The 20,821-nt window shown below is 43.0% G+C and overlaps 1 protein-coding gene across 5 annotated transcripts in view; it reads left to right on the top strand.

Moving 5' to 3' along the window:
• The window catches only part of PALLD (palladin, cytoskeletal associated protein), a 354,974-nt gene that overhangs the window by 298,216 nt on the left and 35,937 nt on the right, over positions 1 to 20,821 (top strand). For all 5 annotated transcript variants that reach the window (XM_045830996.1, XM_045830995.1, XM_045830998.1 and 2 more), the window contains one exon: positions 17,966 to 18,640. In XM_045830996.1, coding sequence (XP_045686952.1) covers positions 17,966 to 18,640 — 675 coding nt within the window. The remainder of the gene's footprint in view (positions 1 to 17,965; positions 18,641 to 20,821) is intronic.

Below are 20,821 nucleotides of genomic sequence, written 5' to 3'. Positions count from 1 at the left end.
TGGCCTTGTAGTATGACCTCAATAGGTTAAAACTTTCTAAAGAAATGAGTCTCCTTGTACTGCCTGAAGGAGAATGCTCTGCCAGAGATGATGGGCTGCTCTCCGAGAATGTCCCAAATAGGCCTACTATGTGTGAATGTCTTAGGAGAGTGGAACAGTTTGAGAAACATAATCATGGAATAATTTCTGACATTACTTGCTGGAAAGTCAGCAAATAAGGAAGAAAATGGGGGGGTACCTTTTTTGCCACAATCATGGACAAATCCATCACCACTGTCCCAGGGATCTGTCCTCAGTTTCTAAGGCTCTGCATTCTCTGAGTCTAGTTTAGTGGGGCCCCTCAGAGGGTGTCTACACAGGGTAAAAAGACAGAACCCTTGTGAGAAGAAGTGAGGGAACTCTGAGAACCAACCAGGCCTCTAGGAGCCTTGCCTAGTAGCAATATAACGTGGACCAAAAATACCGGCCACAATATGCAGTTTAAATTTACTAGGAGTCACCTTGAAGAAGACATAAATGAAATTAATTTTAATATTTTATTTAACCCAATATATTAAAAATAGTTTCAACATGTAAGTAGTATAAACATTATAAATGAGATCATTTCACACTCTCTTTTTAAAGTAAATCTTCAAAATCTGGTGTGCGTTTTGCACTTACAGTGAGTATGAATTTGGACCAGCCACATCTTGAGTGCTTGGTGGCCACGTGTGGCTGGTGGCTACCATATTCGGAGCACAGGTCTCGGGGATATAAAATTAGGTCTATACAAACCTTTATGCTCCAAGCCAATGTAGCAGAAGCAATGTGAAAAATTCTAAATGGTCATGTCCACCTTTTCACATCTGGATACTGCTGCTGAATTTACAAACCATACAGCAGGAATCGAAGCCAATCCCAGCAGTAGAAACACAGTTCACTCAGTGGAGAAGTGTCTTTTGGGTACCTACTCCAGCCCATGTACAACTGGAGGAAGTCCCCTCCCTTACGGTGCTGGCCTCCCAGAGCTGGGTGTGGGGGCTGGTGTGGAGCTGGGCATTCAGGCAGAAAGTATAAAGACAGATACGTAAATGCAGCCATTTCATTGATAAATGCTGTGAAGAAATGAAACAGGATAATGAGATAGAGTGAGACAGGAGTATTCTTCTTGCTCACTTACGTCTTAAATGAGTCATTTAGGAAGTGAATTGAGCTGTAGTGTGAAAAATGTGTAGTGTGAAAAGTGTAGTGTGAAAAATGTTTTCAGTTCAGCCTTAGCCAAATGCTTTCTTTAATTACCAGAACGACTAAAGAGAGTCTCATTTTTCCTTAAAAGAGAATTTTATTATGTAAAAACACCAATACCCAAAGAAATGAAAGCAACTGGAGAAACTGGATTCGATGTACTCCAAATAGGATTTTGGTGCCAGGCCCCGGCTAATGTCTCTCCCGCAGGATACGACAGCCGACAGAGCCCAGATACGGAGCAGAGCGTGGCCTGAACAGTACGCAGAGAGACTGACAACTCAGGGGAGATTGTGTTTGTTTGTTTAACCAAGGCCAACAAATTAAATTTCTTATCTTTTTTTCATCTTTGCTTAAGTAAAATTTCAAAACTAATTACTTCCAAAGAATTTGGCCTCAACTATGTGCAGGAGCAGTGAACGCTGTCAAAAGTGTGGACTACACAGAGGAATCTTATAAATATATTGAATATGAAAGTTTTGTGTTTAAAATAATCTTGATATAAAGAGCGACACAACTGTCGTATACGGGATGGGCAAAAGTAGGTTTCCAGTTGTTCAAGGGGAAAAGAATACAATAGTTAATGAGCAATACAAGAATAAACTGTGTTTCACAGACTCATACCTGTAAACTGTGTTTGCCACCCCTTGCAGTATATCTATCTCTATGCTTATTGTGTATGGGCTAGCTCCGTAGGAAACGCAAGAAATGGTAATAGTGTTGAGTGGATGCTGGGGGTAGGGGCGGGGGGATTGCATTGGGAGGAAGAGAGGAAGAGATGAAAACATACTTTTCAAGGTGCCCCTTCTCTCTTTTGCCTGTTGAAGGGCAGAAGTTTTCATTTTAATGAAGTCCAAATTTTCAGTGTTTTTCCTTTGTGGATCAAACTTTTGGCATCTTATCTAAGAAATCTTTGCCTAACTTATAGTCACAAAGATTTTCCTTTGCTTTCCTCTTGAAATTTTATAGTTTCAGGTTCATATTTCAGTTGAAGATTCATGGGAATGAATTTTTGTATAAGATGTGAATTGTGGGTTAAGGTTCATTTTTTTGGCACATGAAAATCCAATAGGATTTTTGTTTTGCATTTTTTAATCACATGTGCTTTAAGAAATAGAATTTAATTTCAAAAGATAAAAAGAAATATTGTATGGAAATGAATTTTTCTGTATTCATTGTAAATAAATGAATTTATTTACTAGTTATAAGTTCAATTTTTGAAAGAAAGGGGTTTGTTATGACTGCTATACAGGTTTTCAAGAACTCTCATTGGGCTTTAATTCTCTAAGCCAAAGAAGTTAAATTCTGTTGGTCAAAAGATTACGTTGGTGCCTTGTTTTTTCAACCAATTTCATAACCAAGATGATGGGAGTATTTAGGTAAGAATCTAAAAATGTTATATGCCATTTGTCAAGATAAGTCTAACTAAGTATTTAGGTCAGCTGAATGTAAAGGGGTATAAATGTAAATTTTCTGTCTTCAGGGGAGGGGAGGGATACAGGAAATGAAATGACAGAACTCCTTAAGGGGAGCTGATGGAGGGGACCTCTTCCGTGTCCCTGGGTAAGGAATGAGGCTCTGCCGGCAAAGGCACAAGTTGACTAATCAATAGACGGTCCGCAAATTGCCTTCCAAGAAGAAGTAGGTCTGTTTAATGCTTTTATTTTGTTGCATTGAGTCAACCCACTGCCACCCACACCTCTTCTGCCCTCTACCAGAGTTGAGGCCAGCCTCTACATGCCTAACAAATGACTGTTGGCTTGAAGATGCATGAATATGTAAGGTTCTTTCATTAAAATGCATGAATAGTGTATGTTTTAGGAGGGCTGCTCAAGTTTAGGGCCATCTGAGTGGTAAACTGAGGCATCAGAGAGACCATCCAAGCCTCGGGTTTGTACTGGGGAGGACTGGAGGAGAAAGGAGCTGGGTTGCTGGGCCAGATAAGCTTGCTACTACATATTTCACCCCAGAGTTAAGCAGCTGAGCTACCTATCCCCAGGCAGCACTGTACAGCTCCACTGAGGCAGATCCCACCTCCAGAGATGGGGAGAAGATAACCCTCTCCCTGTGAGCAGCAGGTGCAAAGCAAGCAGAGGAGGGGAAAGGCTGATCTGGGCATGCCTGGGTCCACTGCCCACCCCACAAAGAGGGGAAAGAGGACACAGGCCAGGAACACTCCTATCCTAGAAGTCCCTCCATGTGTGAACACAGTGAAGGGGAGAGTGCTGGCTCCTTCAGTGTCCTGATGCCTGCAGATACTACATAGCAATAGTTTTTCAAAGCTGATAGCATGGTGCTCTTGAAAGGCAAAAAACAAAACAAAACAAGTTTACTCTATTAAGTTGTTAATATATACCACAAATGACTTTAGCATCTTCTGGCTCATTTTGATGTTTTTAAAAAATTCTGTAGATCTTTAATTTACCCTTATGATATATTTTTAGAGGCTGACCAATATCCTCAGCAAGAAAAAATCACTTGTAAGTTCATAACTTGTACATTCATAACTCTGTAACTATTACATTAAGCCTATCTTACTCAGAAGGCATTAACAACAAAAATACTCACTAATGTTAGCTCCCCGGTATGAACTGCTTGGCTTCTGAGATTTCAGATATGCTTTTCTTCACTGGTGGACACAATTGAGATAAAAGATCATACTTTAAGAGTCAAGGTAGGAATTTGAGTATAGTTAAATATACTTTGTATTATTTTTACTCAGGACTAATATCTTAGACAATGTTTAATTCAATTTTTTATTTATATTTAGAAACAAAACCAATGATTGTATTTCAGGGTATTATTTTGCATACGGATATCATTATTGCTGTCTAGAGTTACACTTTTAATGCATATGCATAAATAAAAGAATTAAAAAACATTTATATAGATACAGAATTAGTACTACCCATGTATGATGCACATCCTTATTTTTTTCCTCAAAAATTTGGGCAAGTAAGTGCATATTACACACAGCAAAATACAGGAACTGCTGCACAGCCAGTGCTACATTACTCCTAAGCAAAGGCTCACTCCTCGCTCTGCGGGAGGAAGTAGCCCTTGTCGCAACCTGACTGAGGTGGGACATCTTTCCTTAGTTATTTGGAATGTTTCTCTGCATTCTTGTTAGAAATGACCTTTTGGTTGAGCCATTAGTGAAAGCCTTTTAGTAAAAGAAGTTTGTACTGGGATGTCTTCCCTTGGAGAGGCTAAGAGCAAAAAACCGAGTGGCTGATTTCAGCACAGTCGGTGACCTCCTGTGTGGCACCTGGACCAACCTCCTTATTACTCTGCTGGACAAGACGGCGCGGGTGCTTCCATCTGACCTTTCATGGATCTCCTGTGCATGTCATCGCAGAGATACTATACCCACTCCAGTGGCTTTTTCCATTATTTGTCTCATATTTTAAAAAGAGCCACCACATCTAGGTGTACATACTGCTCCCCTAAATGCAGAACCACCTAATGTATGGACATCTTACAGTGTAATTATAAAAACCCAATGTGGTGTGCAATGAACTTCATTATTTACATACTGTGGAACAGATGAATAAAACACAGTAAGATAAGCTCTCTTGCATCTGTACATACTATACAGTGTTCTTTCAAAAGGCATTTCAAGATGTTCCATGTTTTTCATCATATTGGCGAGGGCTGTAAATACCACATTACAGAAGACGCCATTTGACAGAGTACCAGATAAATGACTCGACAATACGCACAGTCATTTATAACCATGCTGGAACCCTCATGGGGCTGTGATAAATTTCTCCTGATTTTTTCTTAAGAGTAACTACACTTAAATAATTGGGTTGCTTTATCTAAGAATTATTTTAGTGGCTTTAGTCATTTTTCAGGGAGGGAACCTCATCTATTACAGTTCTTCCCAAGACACATTTGGATAGACTTCCTTTACTGTGGGGAGGATCAGATCTGCCCACCCTCCAGCACTGTCCTTGCTGCGCCCTTCTCCTCCCCTGGCCTCTGCGGAATGTCAGAGTCAGTTGGTCAAAAGCTAAGAAGGGTCAAAGACATTTAAAATTTACAATTCTTTTTCATGGTCACAAGTCTCTTAATTCATGCTGCTAAGCTACATCTCTTGAGCTTGCCAAAATGAGTTTTTGAATTTTTTTCAAGAACTTCTTCCCTCCTTGGATGAGAGGTTAAAATTGGAGCCTAGTGATCAGGCGAGGCGAGGCCTGACCTTACACTGTGGAACCCTTGGCTGCGTATCTTGACCATTACCGTGAAACTAGCAGTGATCGACCTTTAAGAGAAAATAAATTACTCTGAGTACCCAGGTCCAAGTGTACATTCCTTCCATTATTTACACTCACGAGAATGAAATATGGAGAAAATGTTATTGGCAGCTTGTTATTTATTCAGAAATGCTCTTTCGTTTTTCAGTGATAGGTCGACATTAATAGCAGTCTAAAAATTCATCTTTATAAATTAGTGTTGTTCATCAGCATGTGGAAGATTCATTTTTTTTAAATTCCAGTATACTGAAATGATGAGGCCTCTCAAGAGATAGAATAACATAACAAATTAATAATGTTCAGATGTCCAATATTGAAAGACCAGATAGTGGATTTTATAGCTTGGCAGAACTTTAAAACATATTTAAAGGGACTATTTAAAAACAGTTCAACTTTTTGTTTCACAGATAAGAAGAAACTTGGGTCTCTCTTAGTCCAGGACACACAGATCATCGGTGGCATCATCACCCCACCGGGGACAGCACTTAGTAGCCCACTGGGCAGGAGACGCTAAAAGGGGTGATCCGTGACTGCAGAAACAAAGCCATTTTTAAGAAATCAATTCTGGTTACTTAGGACATTGCTCTTCTCTTATTTATTTTTTCTATAATGAGCATCTTTTTCAAAGAGGAGAGTGAAGGACAGAACAAGTATGTGGGAATTTTGTGCCAAGGAACTCCATGGCAGTGTTGATTGCTATTATGTGATATGTCTCTTCAATCTTCTCAGAAATTTGCTTTTGGTTTTAACTTGCAAAATATGCACTGAAAATTTCTACCAGTTGGTCTCCTCTTCCTGCCCCCACACTGCATTTTCAGCCCTCAGTGTATGGCTGTAAATAGATGAAGTTTAGTTAGTACAGACCAAGCATTTAATAGTCTCTCAATACAATGCGTGCTGGTTGATCATTCAAATACTGAAGTAAGGAATTCTGAGAATTTCATTTCTTGTTTTCAAAACCAACTCCTTCAAGTTGCTTTATATATTCTTCTAGTTTCTTCAGTAAATAAACGTTTGCAAAGTGTAGTATATGGATCAGAAACATTACCGACCTAAAATGATACCAGTGAAATGTCTGCAGGACACAGCCGGGTTGTTACTCTCTGCAGCGGCATTGTGCTCCACAGCAAGATCCATGTCCCAGGAGCTGAGAAACTAAGGGGATAGGAGTGACAGAATGACAGCTAGTCTCGGGCAGCACCCACATTAGAAAGGTCCTCTGCAGCTGCTGGAGAAATCCAGTGTGCATGGAAGTAAGCTGAGTCCCACCGCCTCCATTAGAGGTCCCACAACATAATACCATGCACGAGACCTCCTCAATGTGAACGCCACGTGCCGTGCTTCCAGGTGTGTACCCTCGTGCCTTGGCTCCCTCCTCCGTAAAATGGAGATAACCAGAGGCCTGCCTCCTAGGGTTTTCATAAAGAGTAAATGAGTACATAGTAAATAGATGAAGCATGAATAAGGGTGTTTGGTACATAGGACGTGCTCCGTAATAGCGATTATCATTAGGAGCAGTATCGTGGTGCTGTTGGAACTGGTAGCAGCAGTAGTAATAATCGTGGCCGACCACATTCCTCGGAGGAGAGCCCCGGGGGCCTCGGTCACGGGGAATGGCTGTCCCCAGGCTTCCAGGGTATTTAGCAGCTGTCTAAGGCAATACACTCTATCTTCTTTATGACACTACCTTCTTTAAAATGTAAACTTCTGGAATTCTATGTGTTTTAAGAACTATATGTTTATAATTTATGTGTTTTAAGAACTTTATATATTTTAACCATTATATTAATTTTTTACATGTGCTAGGTTAAAAATACTCAAACTACAAGTATAGATGATGATAAAATATGAAAATAAGACTTCCTCCACCACATTCTAGTCTCATCCTCCAGAGATAAATACTCCTATTTATTTATTTTTAGTCTTTCTGATGGTTTCTTTCACAACTTTATGAACAGTCTATATATTTGTCCGTTCAGTGACTCATCAACCTCAGATGGTGCTATAAGATTAATTTTTAATATTAGTTTTACCAGCAAGATGTTCTTGTCAGGCCTTTGGCATTAACAAGCTGATGATTTTGTGCAGTCACTTAATCTTTCTCTGTGTCTTTTTCTGTGTCTATACAATAAGGAATTGGATGGGGTAGTGTGCAAGGCCACTTTCTTAGAAGCGTTAGAGAGCATTTACACTAACTCGAGAAAGAAAAAAATAACGGGGGTGGGGGTCGAGGGCAGAGAGAACTACCCTGTGTGTGGAATTCGAGATAAACCTGGTCTGAGGGTGGGATCTGGATCAGGGGCTAAGACAGCGTGTCAGTGTGACTACATCTCTCTTCTTGCCTATCATCTCTCCAGAGGGACTCAGTTTTCATGTATGGGTTTCCTTCCTATAGGTGCTTTCTTCCACGACAGCAACTTGGGGTATGTGTCCCTGTAGTCAGCGGTCAGAGGACAGAGACACATTTCCCTGTCATCTTTAGTTCAAAAGGTCCTGACTGGTCCATCTACAGAGTGGGCAAAAGTAGGTTTGCAGTGAGCACACGAAACAGAGTGAAGAAAGCTATTGTGATCATAACCTTCATGTCTTGTTCCACACGAAGAACTCCAATCCTACGTTTCCCCCACCCTCTATTTACCCTTGCATGATTCGCCAAAGCCAGACAATGATGAGCTAGTTCCTGGGTCTCATGCTCACCCTGTGACCAAGGGTTGGGGAACTGCGGTTGTTGGCCCCATGAGGAATAGGGTGGAAGCAGATCTTAAAGAAAGGCAGGAATCATAGACAGTAACAACAGATGTCTCCTCCTCTTGGAGTTTCAGGCAACTGTGATTTTAAGGAGGAGCTCCTTCAGCTCTCCCCTGACTACTGAGTCATTACTTGCTCTTATGAATGCTGACTGCCATGTCACCAACCAGGGCCCTCATTCTCCTGCCAGGAAGAAAGGCTGGCCTCCGCCTACACATTCTTTAACTTCCTATCAGCAATTAAGGACTCTTGGCAGTATTTTCACAACAACTCGAACAACGAGTCCAGACATCAGTGTGCAGTCCCAGGCAGACATCAATGCCTCAGATTCCGGCCCCGGCACAGACATTCAATGCCGCCTCGTTAGTAAGACTCTGCTGGGTCTTTGTGACCTGCCACACAATGCACACACAAGCGAACCGTTTCCTCCCTCTGTACAGGGACCCACTGCGTTATCTCAGGATACAGCCTATGCTCTGGGGGGAAAAAATGGTTCAGAACATTTCAGTGATGGGAAGAACGGCCCCTAGGAAAGTAAAGAATTGCCTGGAGATGACTCAAGTTCTCACCAAGTACTGAAAATATCCCTGAGGCACTTTCCCTCAAGGTAAACATAAACTTGGGGCATTTTTGACTGATAACCAAATAAAAGGGAAAATGGGCACTGGTACAGGGGAGGCTGCCTGGAACACGGAGCGCCTGGCAGGCGCCAAATTAGGAACTGAGCTACTGGCTTCACAGACACTCTCAGTTGGGGGATTCGAGGTTCATATTGTGGATACTGAAAAGCTAGCAATGTAAGTACTGTCATTATTATATAAGAGCTTGGATTGTTTCCCTGTCCCATATGCCACACAAAGAGATGCCTGGCCATCTCCTCACAGGTGTTTAGTGACAACGTGTGTGCAGCACTGGGGGGGGGGGGGGGTCACCAGGAGGACACAGAGCATGAACCAGGCTCTGGGAGATCTGGCCACGGGGGTGACAACATCACTGCCGAGCCCTGATGATACCAGACCAGCCTTGTGGACTAGAGCAGTTTGGAGGGAGAAGGAATTTCTAGATGTTATTAGGAAGGCCTTCAAGAAAAGAGACATGGCAAGGGGCACAAAACGATCTGACAGCCTCAGTGGATGGAGAGAAATTGGTGGGGGTGGGCCTTCCAAAAGGAGGCAGTACCTGAAAAAAGGCCAAGAAGCAAAAAAAAACCACAGTGAGTTCAGGGAGCAAGAAAACTAATTTGGGAGAATGGAGAAGTGGAGATTGAGTAATAGCTGGAGATAAGAATGCTGGGGCTGCCTTGGGCCAAGTATAGGGAATCTTCAAATATCAGGCATCATTGGGGGAGAAATTAGACTGGAGTGAGGGTGACTCCGTTTTAGACATGCTAAGTTTGAAGAGGAGTAGCATGTTTACGTCACATGGAAATAGTGAACAGGACTGGAATTCAAGGCCGAGTCTGGGTTAGAGACAGAGATTAGGGAGTGAGGGGGATGCTGTTGTCTCCTCCTACTGGGAGAAGGTAAAGAAAGTTCAGATCTTGATGGCATGTGTACAGTTAGAGAGCTGGCAGAGGACCAGGGAGGGACACAAGGCCCAGTGTCAAAGGCAGGGAGAAGAGGGGGTGGGAGCTCCAACTGCCAGAGGCGGCCAGGGTGGTAAGGATTAGAACAGAGAAAGACCGGACTGCTGGGTTGCAGGTCTTGAGCACAATATAACACTACCTTTCTATTGAACAGAATACCTTAAATTAGCTTTTAGAAGGTCTGTAAAGTCAAGCCAAAGGACAAAAAAGTTAGGGGGATAGAGGGGAAAGGTTTGCTAACGGAACAGTGGCAACTGGGCCCCTGAAATAGTTCACATGGTTCTTTAAGGGAGAACATTGTAGCAGAACCACATCCAACCCACTTCTCATAGGGGCTATTTGGAGACACACAAACCCAAAAGCTATTTTTCTTATTTTTTGGACAGGATTTATCTACAAGTATATCTGTCTTAAGAAAAAAAAATGCAACTAATATTAACCACTTAGGTGATGATTATTCATAGTATAAAAAGTATTCTCTCCACCAGAAGGGATCCTTTTTATAAGACTTACTGTGGAATTAGTTTAGTTTGCCTCTCTTATGCCTTTAAAAGTGATATATTCATTTTTCAAAACAGCTGAAACAGATGGGAAAACAGCATATGTGTAAAGCCGACGTATGCATACGAATGCGCACCGTACTTGGACTCGGTTCATTGTTCACGGGTACCTTTAGAGTTAGCTTCTTTACAATGTTACTGGACTAAAGAGTAAGGATCATAAAATCTGAAAGTTTACTAGGACTTTATAGATATTACATTACTTTAAAGTGGAGGAACTGGGCTCCAGAGAGGGTAAGTGAATTGTCCAAAGGCATAAATAGCTAGTGGCTGAACTGGAGTCGGACCATTTGAACATTTCTCTAGCTTGGTTGACTCTCTGTCCTTACTGGTAATTAGCCTGTGTGATTGTGGCTTTATCTGTGCATGATATCTGTGCTGCTTTGGATAATAAATGCAGCTGCTGACCCCGAGGTGGGCCAGCTAGCTCTGTATTTTACAGAAATCTGGGAGTTTGAAAAAAAAATCAACAATATTTATTGAGCACCTTACAGGAGAACAAAGAGGGAGATATTGAACACAAAATGTTTGAAAAGGGTAGAGAAAGGAGGGAATTGCTATTTTTTTTTTTCAGTAAAATAAAGCCATTGGGAACATAGGTAATGGTTGTTTCTTTTGAAAAGATATGACACTGTGTGTGTCCTCAGTAATAATTCATTCTTACAAAAACAAGCCACACATCCCTGTTTTAGAGATACTCAGTTCAGCAAACATAAACTAGAATGGAAATGATGCAGAAGGGACGGGACAGTTCTCTCAATAACATGGAAATTTGAGGAGACACTAACCAAATGAAGCTCTAAAGTATGCCAAGCTCTCATTTCATGGGAAGGCTGAAAGTTGAGGGTTTGCCCATCTTTTTTCCCCAGTTCTTTAAAATCTCTGAGAAATCGTATGCGTAAGTCCTTCGAGTTTCTCAACACCTATCTCTTAGGCAGCTTTTCTTCCGTGTTTCAGTTAGAAATGAGATCACTGATTTTGCCTCAAGCATTGACGGAAAAGGTTGGGGAACAGATTTTCTTTAAAAATGTACTTTGTTTATGTTAAGAATTAATACCAAACATTTTCAATTGGCAATAGTCCATATTAATTCCTTTTCATGTCCATTATAGTCACAGAGTCTTTATAAGAATCAGCAGCTAATATCTTCCTGCTGTTTTCACTGGCCTGTGTGGCAACAGAAATGAAAGTTATTTAAGGCATTTAACTGTGATGTGGAGTTGATGCTTTTAGAACCTGACCTCACATTCCTCCTCACCCCACCCCCATCCCCCACCCCAGCCTCTGCCCCCGCCCCGGAAAAGGCTGAGGCTGAAATGCTGGAGCTCCCTGTCACTGGGCTTCACCGGGCTTATCAAGACTGCAAACACCATCACAGCCTACCCCTTATCACAGTCAATTTGTGTTGAGATACACATCCTTTTCGCCTGGTGGGGCTGTGAGTGCTTCAGACCACGTCTTGCAGCCTTCGGGAAGCCAGATGGCCACTTAGCCCAGAGAGCCGGATCTCCACACACCTCTGAAAGGAGGATCCTCTGCCTCTGGGAAGCTGGCCGTAGGGTTCAAGTTGTAACGAACTCATGCTGGTATTGACCTTTATCAGAACACCACGTCCCAGCCTCTCAGTCCTTATTCCTTGTGCCGCATGAGAGACGCGGCCATCCTTTGATATTCCGGAGACTTTCCAAGGAGAATTATGAATCAGTCAGCAGTTGCTCCCTCTGTTTCTCATGGTGTGTGTAATGACTTATAATAAAGGTCAGCTTTATGTAATAAGACATAAAGAGCTACTGTTTTTTGTAGAAGAGCCCAATGCAGTTCTTTTTCTAAGTGGAAAAGATGAGTCTTCCTTCTGATAGAGACTCAAGTTGTGGGCTCATCATGCAGGTCGCTTCTCCCGTGAACCGCCGCCCCCCCCCCCCCATGTAATTAATTGCATTCAGTCCTGGCTCTGTCTAGAGTCAGCAAGACTTACAAAAGGCTTAGACTAAATTAAAGATAAAAGAAATGGTCTTTTATAAAGAAACCTATGATATTTTGCCATACATGTTAACCACACATTTCCAAAGTGGTCAATTTTAATTTGACTTTGTACATTCTTATATGTATGACACTCTGTAGAGAATCCCAGTCTACCACCGCCCTCTCCCGCCCTTATAGGGAATGTATTTAAATTCACAGTTATATTTGTACTATAACCTCCCACAAACCCAAAGTAACATGCTCTCATTTGGCTCATATTAACCTATTTTTATTGTGTGAATGATTGTTCTCAGGGTCATTTCTTCTATAGCTTTTCCCGAGGGGCAACGACAATGTAGTGCTGAACCAAGCAAGTTCCTAGATACTGACCCTCACCAAGTGAACCTAGATTCTCTGACCTGATGACATAAATGAGTCTTCCTTAAGTGAGAAATGAGTAACCAAAGAAAAACTAGGCAACTGAAGTACAAATGTAATAAAGCCATGGATGGACCTTTAATGAGTACACCCTGAACTAAAGCCCTTGTAGGAGTTTCATATTCCCCCTCTTGTAAGTTCTCAGAATTAATATTTTGAGCTTTCTCATACATAAGATCCAGAGCTAATCCCAGCCAGAGGGGAGTGTGTTGTGGGAACACACAGGCAGTTTATTGATTTACATGATGACCATCATTTGAGAAGTCTTTGAATCCCCCGGTCCACACGGGCTCCCTGTTACGGGACTGCCCTGCTGACCGTGTCCGAGGAACCAGCAGGGTATAGAAACACAGCCAGAAATCAGCATCGGTGTCGCCACAGACAGTGATGTGTCCGCCATGTTGAGTGTGGGGTTGGAGGTTGTGAGGCTGCTTGCTGTTTAGTGTGCTGAGGATGCTGGCACGTCCCGGTCCCTGCCTTCAAAGTGCTTGTGAGCAGCAGGACCCGAGGAGCTCCTGCTTCAGAGGGTGCAGTGTTGCAGCTCTTCATCACACAGTGGCTTCTGTATCACACAGTAAAAAAGGTTAGAAAATATATAAAGCAATGGCATATTTACTCTGAAAGCACAAATGTTTTCCAGCTTCACGATCCCAAGAGTTTCTCCAGACAGTTATAAATACTCCATCTCTATTTGTACAAGCAGGGGGAAAATTGCTTCTTGCCATGCAGACATTGCTCCAGAGAGACACGCTGGGAATTACCCATTTACAGAAAAGTTGTTTTCCAGAAGTTTACTTTCACATCCTTTATTTTGAGCTCGGGCTGCCGTTCCCCAGAGAAAATGTGATATGCAGTAACAATGACTAACAGTCTAATAAACCTTTTTTCTTCACTGAGCTCTTCGGAGAGAATGATGTAGCCAAGGTTTTGGAGCCAACCAGCCACCCTTCCCCTCTAGCTCCTGCCCTTAGGCAGGTGACTTGACCTCACTAATCTAGGAGGAATTCAGAAAATGGGGTAATACCACCCCCACCACCCCCCAGCATTGTGCATGAGTCAGTCCAGTGGCAGGAAGATGATAAGTGCTGTCCCTCATCTGCCACCCCCATGACAGCTATGTGGGCGGTAGGGTGAGGACAGTGGCTAACTAAGACTGGCCGTCTTAGCTGGTCTGGCCACTCACCCATCACCTCCACTTCCTCGTGTCCCCGTGTGCCACTGCTGTTGTCCTTGCCAGCTACTTGCAGGGGGACAGATGAAGAGGAAGACCCCCTGAAGTAAGTAGAACATCATCTCTATTTTTTTAAATCTCTGTCTTGTAAAGTAACCAGGATGGATGGCTTGTTCTCTTCTGCCGTGGAACATCTGTTGAGTTCACACTCTGCACCAGGCACTGTGCTCATTGACTCCTCACAATCACCCAGGGTTAGGAGCTGGCGGAGTCGTGTTCCAACCCGGTACCATCCACCTGCGAGTCTGGCCTTTTCCTCCTGGACCACACGGCTGCTCGCCTTCCCCAAGGCTGCTTTCATCTAGTGGCAGGAGACATCACTGAGCTGGAGAGTAAATCCAGTTCAACCCGAATCTTGGCCTCATCGGACTCTCTGTAAAACCATTCTCGTTCAAAGCTGTACCCAATCCATTGTGGTGGGGGGTCGGGGGGGTGGGGGGAGAATGGAGTCTTGATTTTCTGTGATGTAGGAGGAGAATCCATTGAGTTAGTATTTACATATCCCTGCCCTGAGATGCCAAGATTTTTTCATGGTTGCCCCCTTTCCCCTTAAAAAGAATCAAGTTTGAAGTCAGATATTCTTAAATACATTCTTAAATATGTAAATACTTCAAACCTTCACTGATGATTCAGACCCTAAAGGGCCTGGCTGCTATGGCTGCAGGGAGGAATGAGAGTTAAATTCTTAGCAGGGAAAGATGACCACAGGTTTTTAAATCATTTTGAAGGTCAGGGCTCTTTTTTACTTCCTCTTTTTAATTTTTTCCAATTACAGTTGAGATGTAATATTATATTTTTTATTTGAAGTGTACAGCATTGTGGTTAGACGTTTATATACCAGCAACTTACAAAGTGACCCTCCCAATAAGTCTAGCACTAGGTCAGGGTTCTTTTATGTTGACATGTCTGGTGTAGGGAAAGGAGCCAGGGACGGACTGGTCTAACCTTGCTTAGACAGGTAACTTCCTAGTGACTTAAAATTCCTTTCCCATTTGTAAACGGACCGTGACAGGTGCATGATAAAAAAAATCTAGACATCTCATTTCCTTAAGTACTGAAAGCTCTAGAATTGAAGGAAGGGTAAGAGTGGGGAATTCCTTAGCTCTCAGAATTACGGGTGGGGTGGGAGAGGGAAAAAGGCCGGGCAGGGTTTGATGGAATAGGTGTGCAAAACCAAAGACTTCGTGCTACTCAAAGTGTTGTAGCTGCAACTAGGCCATCTAGAACTCTTAACCCAAATTTTCAACCTTTACACAGTATGTCCAAGAGGTTCAGTTCTGTTTCATTTTATTTCATTTTCAGAGAACAGGGCAGCAGGAAAAATGGGAAAAACAGAAAAGTGATGAATTGTTATAATAGTAAATTTTAAATAACTTCCAAAGGCCACAGGTAATCTTCCCTTTCTGGTATCTTTCATTCCTTTTTATCTTAGTGAAAATCAACTTCTACAAAAAAAAAAAAACAACAAACCTTAATGAGGACTGAGAAAGTGACTTAAAATTGTACATCTCATCATCTCAGAATCTAAGTGTCAGATCCATGTAATTCCAGTATTTTTAAATGATTTGTACACAGATGAAGTCAGACACTTGAAGATTCAAAACAACTGTTTTGCTCTCCCCTCCCCCACCCCTCCAATCCCCTGAATGTTATACCCCTCACCCAGTGCAAAATGGGAGAGTGTGGAAACCCTAGCGGAGTTCCTCATTGCAATATATAGTAGGAGCTACAACGCTAGGATGCCTACTCATTTCTTGTGAAACACTACATTAATAATGTCTTGAACTGTCACTTTATTACTAAAAGTAGCCTCATAGCTGCTTTGAGCCCACTTGGGTTACCAGACTTGGTGGTTCTTTTGAATGCCCAAATGAGAAGGCTGGCACCCATAGAGAAGCTCAGGACCAGTGCAGTGGTGGTCTGGGCTTTCCTGCCCTCCCTTCTTTGAAGACTGGCTCCTCAGGAACCACTCCCTAATCCAGGGTAGAGGACTCCTCACCCCATGTACAGGCTATCATACGATGTTTGTAGCAGCCTCGCCAGAGCCAGTACACAGCTATCTGCTGACGCCAGACCAAGCTTAAAATACTGTCAAACACAGCTGAGGCTTCGGCTGCTGTGAGCCTGGGATGCCCAGAGTAGGGGCACAGTGGCTTTGAGAGGGACCACATGCACCACTCCCAGCCCAGGTGCACAGGGCAGGTGAATGATGATGAACATTCCAGGAATAGCATGCATTTTGCCATAGCTAGGAAATAAAAAGGAGACAGTAAAGGCGGGGAGATCAGAAGGGGGCACTGGGGATTTGGATGAGAGTGCTGGATGGTGGGCTTTAGAGCCGGTGGGTGGTTTTTATGAGTTCTATTCCTGGGCCAGTTCTAAACACAGGAGCGCAAGAGCACATGTGCAGGACAGCCTACCCAAAACCACACAGACATCTGGAACTTGGGTGTCCCGGTGAATCCTGGCAGTGGTGGTGATGCTCTAAAATGCCAGGAGTCAGTTCCATAGGACCCCACAGAGTTCTTTGGTGTTGGAATCTTTGAGGCTCTGCATGGATTAAGTACAAAGAACTATCTTCTCTTTATTCTTTTCAGCTGCCAAAAAAGTGTTCCTTGTTCTCTTTTCATGGATTTGAGTATGATCACTTTACTGGATAATTATGAAAGCAAATAGAAGACACAGGAAGGAATTTAGAACTTTTTTGCTGCTATCACATCTAATGACACTTGATAACAGATCTAAATGTTTTTTACCTTACCAGCAGCTTCAATTCTTGGTATTGCCTTGAATTTATGAAAGCTTGAGTTTGAAGATTAAATACCTATGGATAAGGAAGATTTTGAGGTTTTTTGTGTGTTTTAAAGGTTTGAAGTTGGGAGCATAGCTTTTCCTATTCATGGAACTGGTCGTGTTTCATCTGCTTGTTATAGTGCCACCTAGTGTTGAAGGTTCTTTTGACAGACAGCCTTTGGTCACTGCCTGCCCGAATAAAGGAGAGCATCTTGGATGTACAATTCAGTCAAAAAGAAAATCTTCCGAGTAAAATAGAGGAAGATTTTTAGCTAGTTGCTAAAATTAAAAAATTAATCTAAAAATTTAATGCAAAAATTAAAATCCAATCTCTTCTTGATGGAAAAATACTTTTGGGAATTAAAACTGCATTATTATAAATCAAAAATTAATTTAAAATTTTAATGCAAAAGTTAAAATCCAATCTCTTGATGGAAAAATACTTTGGAAATTAAAACTGCATTATTATAAATTAATAATTTTCATTGCTTATTAAAATCTACATATTAAACATAGATATTATTTGCATGTGTTTAGATATGGCACTAAATATAAGTATCAGTATTTATTAAGATTTGTATAAAAATTGGCATTTTAGGTTACAACTAAAATTTCAAGTATAGTAAATTTTGTGTATTGGCAGGGGGCGGGGGGAATGCAGAAATTAAAGTGGGTCTTTCCTCCAAAATCAGCCTGTGTTTACTGAAGGCAAAGTTAATGGACAGCACTGAAGTAGGCAAAGTGGACTAACCTAAACCTGCCAAAAATAACTCAAATCAAGTGTTTTTTCTTTAACTGTCTCATTCTGATAGATTTCTTTTTCCAAAAATTGGCTACAAATAAGACTCATGTCCAAGGTTTTCTTTTAATACTCCTGATTCCATGAAAATGAGAAATCTCCACCACAGTTTGTGAACTGGTTTAAACCATCTTAGGAGAAAGATGATTGAGCTCACAGATCGTACAAAACTGACTCTGTGCTTTGTCCAGAATTAACTGCAGACAACAGCACACTCCAGGGCTCACACTTGTGCCTTATTTGCCCAGTATAGCGTGGAACTAGCTGGCAGGCGTGGGAAGTCATGGTCACAGCCTAACCTCGCTGTACCAAATGAGCGTTCCTTCTAGTTCTTTTTCTGAAGGTGTCGCTTTTCTCTCTCCACAGGGACCCTCTGAAAATCCAGCAACTGCAGAACCAGATCCGCCTGGAGCAGGAAGCCAGCGCACGGCACCCCGCGACCGGTGCCCCACGCAGCGCACCGCCCTCGCCACCCTTCCCACCGCCACCCGCCTTCCCCGAGCTCGCGGCCTGCGCGTCGCCTGCGGCCCCGGAGCCCATGAGCGCGCTCACCTCCCGAGCCGCCCCCACCATGCAGTCCACCGGCTCCTTCAACTACGCGCGCCCCAAGCAGTTCATCGCTGCGCAGAACCTGGGCCCAGCATCCAGCCACGGCACGCCAGCCTCCAGCCCCAGCTCCTCCAGCCTCCCGTCACCCATGTCCCCAACTCCGAAGCATTTTGGTCGCTCAGCCGCACCCCCCTTCACGCAGTCCTTTGGCTCTGAGGCCGAGGCCTCATGGGGTTCATCCTCACCATCACCCCCGCCACCACCACCCCCAGTCTTCAGCCCCACCACGGCCTTCCCGGTGCCCGACGTGTTCCCACTGCCACCTCCGCCACCACCTCTGCCGAGCTCGGCCCCGGCCTCCCACTGCGCCTCCCCCTCGGCCCGCTTCGGCCACAGCCAGACGCCTGCAGCCTTCCTCAGCGCCTTGCTGCCTTCGCAGCCGCCACCAGTTGCGGTCAACGCCCTGGGCCTGCCCAAGGGCGTCACCCCCGCGTGAGTGACAGCCTCACCCCCTCCCAACCTAAGCCCCCTTGCCTCTTCTGCACACACCCTTCCAAGTGCACCTGCAGCTCAGGGATACCATTGTAACAATTTTACATATTTCCCTTCATCCACATTTCAAATTCTTATCACAGCAACTTTATCAAGCTGTTCTTGCATAGCTGCCTTACCATTATTACAATCAACACTTTTTCTTCTGCAAGATTTTCTCAGGAACTACCCAAAATCTAAGCAGTACTCTTAATTTTGATGAGAGTGGCATCAGCTACCACTGACTGAGCAGAGTGCTAAGCAATTTACTATTCTCCCATTTGACACATTTCTAAGAGACATGATTGCCTCACCTACAAGGGAAGATTCTAGTAGTTAATTGGCCCCGGGTCATAGAGCCACCAAAATGAGATTTGAATCCATGCATGTCTGACTCCAATTCCATTTCAGATCAATATTAAAATAGAAGTAGGAGGGCTAGGGTTTGGTTATTAAGTATACACTTAATTATGTTTAAGTATTTATTTTTAGAGATTGGAAGGGAGTAGAAAGGCAGGGAAACATCAATATGTGGTTGCCTCTTGACTGCCTCCTACTGGGGACTTGGCCCGAAACCCAGGCACATGCCCTGACTGGGAATTGAACCAGCAATCCTTTGGTTTGCAGGCCAGTGCTCATTCTCACTGAGCCACACCAGCCAGGGCACACTTAATGTTTTTGATCTAAATAACCAGAATTAAGACACCTTTACATTTATGTAGTGATTGATTGGGGGGGGGGACATGTAAATGTCTTTATGTTGTTTACCCAAGTAAGTGAGGGCATGTGCAATCTACTGAGGAAATGATGGTGCCAGTTCTGTCCCCAGCCAACAGTGATCTCTTGGGAGGTGACAGGGACCCTCTTTCTCTATTTTCATATTCTTTAGTACCTGCCTTTCCTTATGTCACAGTGATGATGCGCAGCCCTCCAAAATCTTTAAATAGAAAATCTATGAGGATAAATAAGGCGCCATCTACAAAAGTACAATAACGCCTTCAAACACAATGCCGTACAGATGTTCGGCACGCACCCATTGCAGAGTAACTTATGGATAAGCTAGCACACACTTGTCTCACTGAAGAGTTCAGAAATAAGTAAGTGCTGGCTAGCAGAGGTCAGGCCAGTTCCCGTATCTCAACTCTTTCTGTTGAAATTCTGCTTCAGAGTTCGCTGGAATCCCAGTGTTGTTCAGAGAGAAAAGATGGAAACCCTACTAAAGAATAAAAATGAGAAGACCTTAGAATTCAGGTTATTTTCATTTATGTGGAAAAGCTTCTCATTCTGGGATGTACTAGTGCCACTTTAGAATGGGCACTTGCAATGTTGAGCTTTAGGAGCTTCAGTGAGCAATGTATTTTTTTGTTAGGCACTTTCTAAATGCGGAGTACATGAATTCTAAGTTTGAAATCTGGCATCTTCTCAAATCTTTATTGGAAAAAGTTCAGTCAAATAGATACATAAATTAGTGGCATAAAGGCGGGGTCTCTGTAGTAATGATGTGATAATGAGCTTCTGTTGAAAGCTGAGTCAGTCAAATTGCCTGAGAAAACCTTTCTCTTTCACCCCAACTTCTCTCCATGTTTATTTGGCTGGTAGGAAATGAAGCATTATGTCGCTAGAAAGACACTAACTGTTGGCCTCAAAAAGTGGGAGTGTGTTGCATGACGCTTTCTCCTCTCTTCCTATGAAGTGGTACCAAATCTTGCTTTCCAGAAAGATAAATAATGTAATATTTCTCATATAGGATCTGGTCAAAGACTGGAATATCAAAGGCATTGGGTGGCCATGCCTTTTATCATCCTAAGTGAAAACAGTGGTTTATTCTGACCTTGAACTTTGAAATTCTCTGAAGAAGATAAGCAGTTTTAAGAGATTACTTCAAGTAATACAAACACTTGTTTCTTATCAGTATCTATCGCGGTTACTCTTTCTATGGGGCCAAAATATTTTATAATTGTGGACACAAGAGTTCAGTAGCTTCTGCCATTTCTTTAAAGCTCATGGAGAAGTCCTGCGGACTCTGCGGCTGTACAAACTGTGTCGGGGGTAGGAGGTGCCGTGACACCAGAGATAAGTGGCAACACCAGGCAGCAGATTTTCGGCTCTGTGCCGGCTTAATCAGCCGCCACTGTATGGCTG

Source organism: Phyllostomus hastatus, unplaced genomic scaffold (assembly GCF_019186645.2).
Source record: "Phyllostomus hastatus isolate PE091 unplaced genomic scaffold, TTU_PhHast_1.1 phas_contig_159, whole genome shotgun sequence".
Lineage (NCBI taxonomy): Eukaryota > Metazoa > Chordata > Mammalia > Chiroptera > Phyllostomidae > Phyllostomus > Phyllostomus hastatus.
This window is presented reverse-complemented; position numbering and strand designations above follow the sequence as displayed.